Below are 6,748 nucleotides of genomic sequence, written 5' to 3' on the forward strand. Positions count from 1 at the left end.
TAACACTTCCCGTCATAAACACAGACATGTCGAACAAGCTTCTTTCTTCGATGTTCTTACATACGTGATCCACGCCGAGTTCAAAGTTATCACGGACGTGTATAGGTGGACTGCTGTCTGTCTGCCGAGACCAACGCTTAGCCTCTCGCGAAGTTCTTCGCTGTTAGTCTCTGCGAGCCTAAACAACGAATGCGACTAAACCGGAAGCTTTGTTGTTTCATGCCTCGTTTTAGCAGTTAATCTGAAACATGAACGTAGATCCTATCTACGTCCATGATCTGAAATGAGAAAAAACCGGAAGCTTTGTCGTCTCACGCCTCGTTTGCCAGCAGTCTAGTAATACAAATTTGTGAAGTTATTTCAGAGGCCAAACAAACATGGCGGCAGTGATTCGTCGCTGTATCTCCCGAGGAGCTATTAATGCAAATCTAAGACATTTAAGAAAAATTGAAAGCATCAGAAGAAAGCTTCCGTGTTTCACTTCTCACAGATATGTATCGTTTGTAAACGAAGGTAACCAGATCTCATTTATTAGCAGATTATTTACTTTTGTCTTGAAAAAAATCGCATACTACCTCCCTTGATGAAAAGTCGTCTGCTTGCCAAACTCATGAAGTATATTTTCTTTTGAACAGCCTGTGCTGTAAATACTACTAATTTGATTTGTAATGTTGCCTATTAAGGTGACAGCATTAGTTATTGTTTTGCTTTGGAAGTCTTCGCATGGTGTATAAATAGAAATAAATCATTATTTTGATTAAGCCCAATAATGGTTTGCGAACCAATTGTATCTGTAATTTTGCAGAAAACCTAGACGAAGCAAAGGAAACTGAAGATTATAAAAAGCAGTTAGGCTACGATGAATTATACACTGGGCACATACCCACCACGCCATTTCAACGAGTACTTTTAGCACTTGGATCAGCTGCCATGTGTCTTTACAACCCAGCCAGAGATGGTGAGTGATGCTTTCAGACAAGATCTATTTTGTAGAATAGTAAATTCCTAAGCAGCACAGATTATCGAAAACATAGGTGCCATATACTCTTTCCCTGAAGTATAGGATTGAGATTTTATAAACGGATTTAGTTATTCTCTTTCTTATCATATTTTTCATTTAGTCCCAAGGTTCAGTGAAACAATGACGAAAAAGACAGAAGATATGTGACACAAAGTTGAACATCTTTTGCTGACTTGTTCCTCTTTTATTGACTGTAAATTCTTCTGGAATGAATATATAATTTTTTCTTAGAATTCGTATTGTGATGTCTTAATAATTGTTAATAGCTGTGATTATAGTCATCCACCTGCTTATTTTTATCTGCAGATTAATAACACTCCATCATTACTGCTTGTTCTCCAATTCCTTTTTGTCTTCTATGTTTGTCTTTTATTACTTGTCTGTGTAGTTGTTTCTTCTTCCATCCTTCATAGTCTGTTCATGTCTCCCAATTGTCTTAAGCGCTGAGAGCATGCTCCTTTGCAAGCATGATATTGCACTAATGAATTCTTATTATGGAAACCATGGGATGATCAGCTTAGTGCTAAAGTAATTTAAGCTACAAACTGACCTAATTGGGTAAATACAGGAAATCCACTCCTAGGATCCTTTATCCTCTTCTTGTTCCTATTCACCCCCAGTGGAGCAACTACACCATGCCATCTGATCCGGTTCTGGGCTTCCTTTTAGGATCCTGCATAATGATGCATTATAAATGAATAAGACTGAACTTCAACTTGTTTTTTAAATAATGTGGTGATTTTGTGTGCATTTAAATTTAAAAATAAGAGTTATATGCAGCTGTGGCTAACTTGAAAATATGATTTTAGTTTTTATTTTTATGTTTCAGACATGATTTGTGCTCTTGGAGAATCAACAGGTTATTATGCTTTAAAAAACATTCGATCCAAAATGCTCACAGATTCTGTTGGAAAGCAAATTCTTGAGTATGTTGTGTTTTCTGATAACTTGTTAGCTGTGAGAAGTAAGGGGTGAATAATAAGTCAAGATAAATGCATTTCATCGTTCAGTAGTACATACCAAGATATTTTGTTTTTTGCTTTAAAATACAATCACAGCAATGTATGAAAAATTTCAAATGAAGTTGAAGTAATCCCACAATCTGTTTTCTATAAGTTTTCATATACAGTTGAATGCTTTAATCTTTCTTTTTAGTTTTTTAAAAAGTGTTATAATTCCAGCAATTCAGTTTCTGCTGATTTTTATTTTAAGGAACCTGTACAGACTAAGATTTCTAATTTCATGATTTTTTGTTTCCAGGGAACAACCAGTTATAAATACTGAGACAATAAATATAAATTACCTGGGAAGTCTTCCTGAAGGCACATTTGGCAAAGAGTACTGGCACTTTTTAGATAACTATGTGGGTTGTGTTTGTAGACAGTGTATTTCAATAATAATTTAAAGTCCACGTGTTTGATATATCTTGATGTGAGAGTGTAATAAAAACAATAAAAATGTCCATTATATTAGCACACTCAAAAGCTATCAGTTCATTTTCAAGATAAGAATCAGGATAATGGCCATAACAAATACACAATACAAAGTAAGAAAAGAAAATTGAATATTATTATATACCTAAAATCCAAATGTGATCTAAAATCCTCATGGAACTCTTATAACTAGGCATCTACATTTTGTGCAGCGCATTCCATTACAGGGACAGATGGGCTAACAAATAAATGTGTATTTTTGCAGGGATTCTCCCCTGATGCACGGCTTCCTGTACATTTTGTGGACGACCCAGATCTTGTGTATGTGATGCTTCGCTACAGACAGATACATGACTTGGTCCACACTCTGCTGGGTATGCCACCAAACATGCTTGGAGAAGTAACTGTTAAATGGGTGGAGGCCATTCAGACTGGACTGCCTCTTTGCACATTAGCAGCATTGTTTGGACCATTACGCCTGGGACCGAAGTAAGTCAGATACAAACTGTTAAATATAACCATGCAAAATAAAAATTCAATTAGATTGGTGGTGGTTGTGATAGATTAAAAATATATATATATATCATCCATTTATAGCTTGTCAGCTATAGTTATTTATTTTATAAAAAAAAAACTGTTCACAATTTAAAAAGTATTTTTCATAAATCAAATTTATTGTAATGTGTTTAACTTAAACAGTCCTAAATTTAATGATGACTTTGTCCATAACATCCTAATTGATCTAAAACTGTTGCAAATAATCTATTTTATTTTTAGACATCAGCAAAAGTACTTGAACACCTATCTTTCGTGGAGCATACGATGTGCAAAGAATGCAAAGTTCCTGATGAATGTCTACTTTGAAAAACACTGGGAACAAGAAATAAGTGACCTACGCAGAGATCTGAATGTAGAGCCCGCACCAGTTCCTCTCAAACGCACTGGCAAAAAGATTGTAATACCATGAGTTTTTTAAAAATATTGTTGGTGCAATGTTTTAGCACTGATGTGATTTCTGTAGTGACTAGCTGCAGGAAAATAATGCAAATGTCAAGTCTGATAGGCAAGTCATTGTTGTCTTATGCTGTTTATAAGTTTCTATAGGATCTTGTCTATGAAGTTTAGCCATGCTGTGCAGTCTGTAAATTACTGTTAACATGCATTTACCTATATTTATTATTGCAAAGGTGTTTTCTTGTTCAAACTGTGACGGTATGTCATTTATTATGTAAAAGAGTGTTTAGATTTTAGAAAACATATATCGAGGAGACATATAAGCATTTTGACCTATTGTGTATGAATGGCATTTACTCAAGATGTTTGTCTGATTGTTGAATGCTACCTAAATAAATTTGTGATGAAGAACAACGCAACTGCAAATTTTGTACATGTATTTCATAAATAAATTGTAAATGTACAAAATATGTAGGAAGATGGTCTTAAAGCATTCTTTACAAACAGTAGTAATTCTTATATAATCATATTTTTTTTAAATGGACACCACCATCACAAAACAGCTGTACAGCAACTTTATTTGACAATCATCAGCCAAAATAGAAGTTCCTATTCAAATGGGGGGAAAATGCAAATTATCATTTATTGTACACATCACCATCAGTTTGTACTTAGATTAACAATGTCATAATTTTCACAATGAAAAATGTTATGCCAGCAGTTTAATAATAATTGCTTTTTAATTTTTCTTTCAACAAAGGACAAGGAAAAAATGAAAGACAGATATTGTATATCAGTTATCATGTGCCCAGTCTAAGTAGTGAACATAACAAGATTCACTTTATCAAAAACTCTTTTGCACCCAGTCTGCGAAAACTGGTGACCACTCTCTAATGTTACAAAGGTCAGTTCATTCAAAACACGTGCAACCATGTCTGGCTGAGTGGACATTTTCTTTGAAACTAGGTCACGGCGTATGCATTGCACCACATGCTGCTTCTCTAATGGTAAAAATGGTACAGATGCCGAGATCAGGTTTTCAGACAGGAAACTCTTATACCAAGGATCAGAACAACTACTGAAGAGAGGAGAAAACTCATCAGCACTAACACTTTCTCTCTCTTTGCCAGTCAGCATTGCCTGAAATGTCTGCCTATTGATGTCTGATCCTAATGTGTTGGACAACAAGAGAAAAATTGATGGAGAATACACAGAGTTTGAGATTGCAAGTTTTCTAATAGCCTTTTGGAGACCTTTCACAACACCACTTGTAGACTTATCCATTTCATCGAAGATGAAAATATTAATATGATATTTCGTGGTGTTTGACAGAATCCAGTTTTCAACCTGCATCTCGTAAAGGTGGTCAAGAGTTTCATGTGGAAAATGGTATGGAACCAGTAGCTTTGTCACAGTTTTTGAAGGAAAGAGTTTTGCAATTATGTCACTCACAAAGTTTTTTCCCACACCTGTCCATCCATGGAAAGACAAGACAAGAGGAGTCTGTTGACAGTCCTCCACTGAGCATTTTTCTCTCTTTTCATTCAACAGTTGCAGGTACTTTTGAATATACTGAGGTACAACATTAATAGCAACATGCTGCCCAAAAACTTTAGAAGCCATTTCATTTCTGAGCAGTTCTGCATCAAACTCAGCAAAGTGTTTACGGTGGTGAGCAACTTGAATTTGAAATACAACACCCATAAGGACGGAAGTTCCTATGATCAAAGCAAAAAAGAGTTTATAACACTTTTTACAACCTGATTCTCCTTGATTACAGGTACTATGTGATGAAGAGAAGGATGATGATTCACCTGGCTGGTTGGCCATCCTGGAGGCATGCTTGGTACTTTCAGTTGCATTGTGACCATCTCCCTCCCAAGACAGTTTCTTGATTGGCGTTGCCTGTACTTGGCTTACACATGTTTTAGAACGCTGCATCTCTGGTGATTTTGCGCTGGATCTTTTCCTTTTCAATGTTGTCACTGACCGAGTAACACTCAGGGCTGGCTCCCACGATCGGTTCCGCACCATTTCTGGTGAAGATGGTCTGGTAGACCATGTGTTCACATCTCCTTGGTCTTTCCTTTTATCTGCATACTGTTGTGCATCCAGATGAGATGTCTGGTCTACATCAGACATGCTTTTAAACATTGTTATAGATTTGAATGCAGAGATGACACGATCCCAGGATGGAGAAGGAGAACACTGACTTGCCTCTATTTCTGAAACATCGCTTCTGTCACTTGAGTTCATTGATGTATTTCCTTCCTCCTGGTAACCTGTTTGTCTCTGACTTGTCCAACTCTCTACAGGAGTTGCCCTTCTCTGAGAACTTTCCATGGCTGGATTGAAGCTAAGACTTCCAGCACTGTCATAGTCAGATTCGACAGCTGGGTTGTGGACGGAAAACGTGTTCCAGCGTGGCCAAGTGTTAGTTGCAGAGATTGTACGTCTACATGGCGAGCCAGACAGCAGAGCTGCATCCAAAGACTGAGTCTGACTACCCGATAAGCTTGAAGATGAATATGGAACGAATTTTGCTGGAGTTAATCTGTATGTTCTAGACTGACCCATTCTTGCGACCTCAGGATTGTCTTCATCGAAATCCATGGGCTCCATGGCTCTTGTCGACATCGGAAAAAAACCCCAAGAGTTGATGTTATGAGTTCGTGTGAAAACTGACGAAAAGAGAATGAAACCTTTTTATTTACAGTCACATATTTTATACTCAAACTGTCTCTTTCTAGTAGTAAGGTTACGTTTTCATTCCAAAGGTTTCAAACATACCTGATTATTATTTGAGATCCAGTCAGCGTTACGTGTCTTAAATCGAAAGGCGTTAGCACTTCCGGAAGTTGGGGTTATTTCCCCTGCTTCACTCGACTTGTCTTCGTGGTTTGCTTTAGCTACATACCCCAACCCATTAAATAATATCTTCAGATTTTTCTCAGAGGTAATAAAATATATTCTTTTCTAATTACTATTTACCATTATCACTTTCCATAACGCTACAGCCAGTATTACCAGTATTACTCAGCAGTTAAAATTTGCTTGAAAAAACATTGCATCAAGTACCATACTACATGTAGTGTATTACTTTTTCAGATGTGTGAATCATACAGTCAGCCCTCTCTGTATTTGCAGGGGCTAGGGGTGCTGCGATACAAACGAGGAAAATCTGCAACTCGCAGCCCTTCCTACCCCACCCCAACCTAAACATATTAATTCATATAACACCGTCGAGTCGATTATATCACGAACTTGTATTACACGTCCGTGATTATATTTAACACAAAAAGTAAAGCATATATGCTATTAAATATAGATTGTACTACAA

At 36.7% G+C, this 6,748-nt stretch overlaps 2 protein-coding genes across 3 annotated transcripts; one reads left to right on the top strand and one right to left on the bottom strand.

Moving 5' to 3' along the window:
* The first annotated feature begins 283 nt into the window (after positions 1-283).
* On the top strand, positions 284-3,878 carry LOC112575885 (ubiquinone biosynthesis protein COQ4 homolog, mitochondrial-like). The gene is made up of 6 exons (XM_025258015.1): positions 284-513; positions 806-958; positions 1,851-1,947; positions 2,282-2,384; positions 2,720-2,943; positions 3,232-3,878. The coding sequence occupies exons 1-6, from the start codon at positions 378-380 to the stop codon at positions 3,419-3,421; spliced, it is 903 nt and encodes a 300-aa protein (XP_025113800.1). The 5' UTR covers positions 284-377; the 3' UTR covers positions 3,422-3,878.
* LOC112575883 lies at positions 3,831-6,662 on the bottom strand. Of its 2 annotated transcripts, none has more exons than XM_025258011.1 (2): positions 6,199-6,662; positions 3,831-6,034 (listed from the first exon to the last, which is right to left on the bottom strand). In XM_025258011.1, exon 2 carries the CDS (start codon positions 6,028-6,030, stop codon positions 4,222-4,224), a length of 1,809 nt encoding a protein of 602 aa, XP_025113796.1. In that variant the 5' UTR covers positions 6,031-6,034; positions 6,199-6,662; the 3' UTR covers positions 3,831-4,221. The 2 variants fall into 2 exon arrangements, with proteins under 2 accessions (XP_025113796.1, XP_025113794.1); XM_025258009.1 differs by having other exon boundaries at positions 3,831-6,089.
* Between the last annotated feature and the right edge of the window lie 86 nt (positions 6,663-6,748).

This window comes from Pomacea canaliculata, linkage group LG11 (genome assembly GCF_003073045.1).
Source record: "Pomacea canaliculata isolate SZHN2017 linkage group LG11, ASM307304v1, whole genome shotgun sequence".
Lineage (NCBI taxonomy): Eukaryota > Metazoa > Mollusca > Gastropoda > Architaenioglossa > Ampullariidae > Pomacea > Pomacea canaliculata.

Coding starts and splice junctions, on each gene's coding strand:
- LOC112575885 (XM_025258015.1), top strand. CDS start 378: ATGGCGGCAGTGATTCGTCGCTGTATCTCCCGAGGAGCTATTAATGCA. Junction 959..1,850: donor TTACAACCCAGCCAGAGATG/GTGAGTGATGCT, acceptor TTTATGTTTCAG/ACATGATTTGTGCTCTTGGA. Junction 2,944..3,231: donor CCATTACGCCTGGGACCGAA/GTAAGTCAGATA, acceptor TTTTATTTTTAG/ACATCAGCAAAAGTACTTGA.
- LOC112575883 (XM_025258009.1), bottom strand. CDS start 6,045: ATGTCGACAAGAGCCATGGAGCCCATGGATTTCGATGAAGACAATCCT.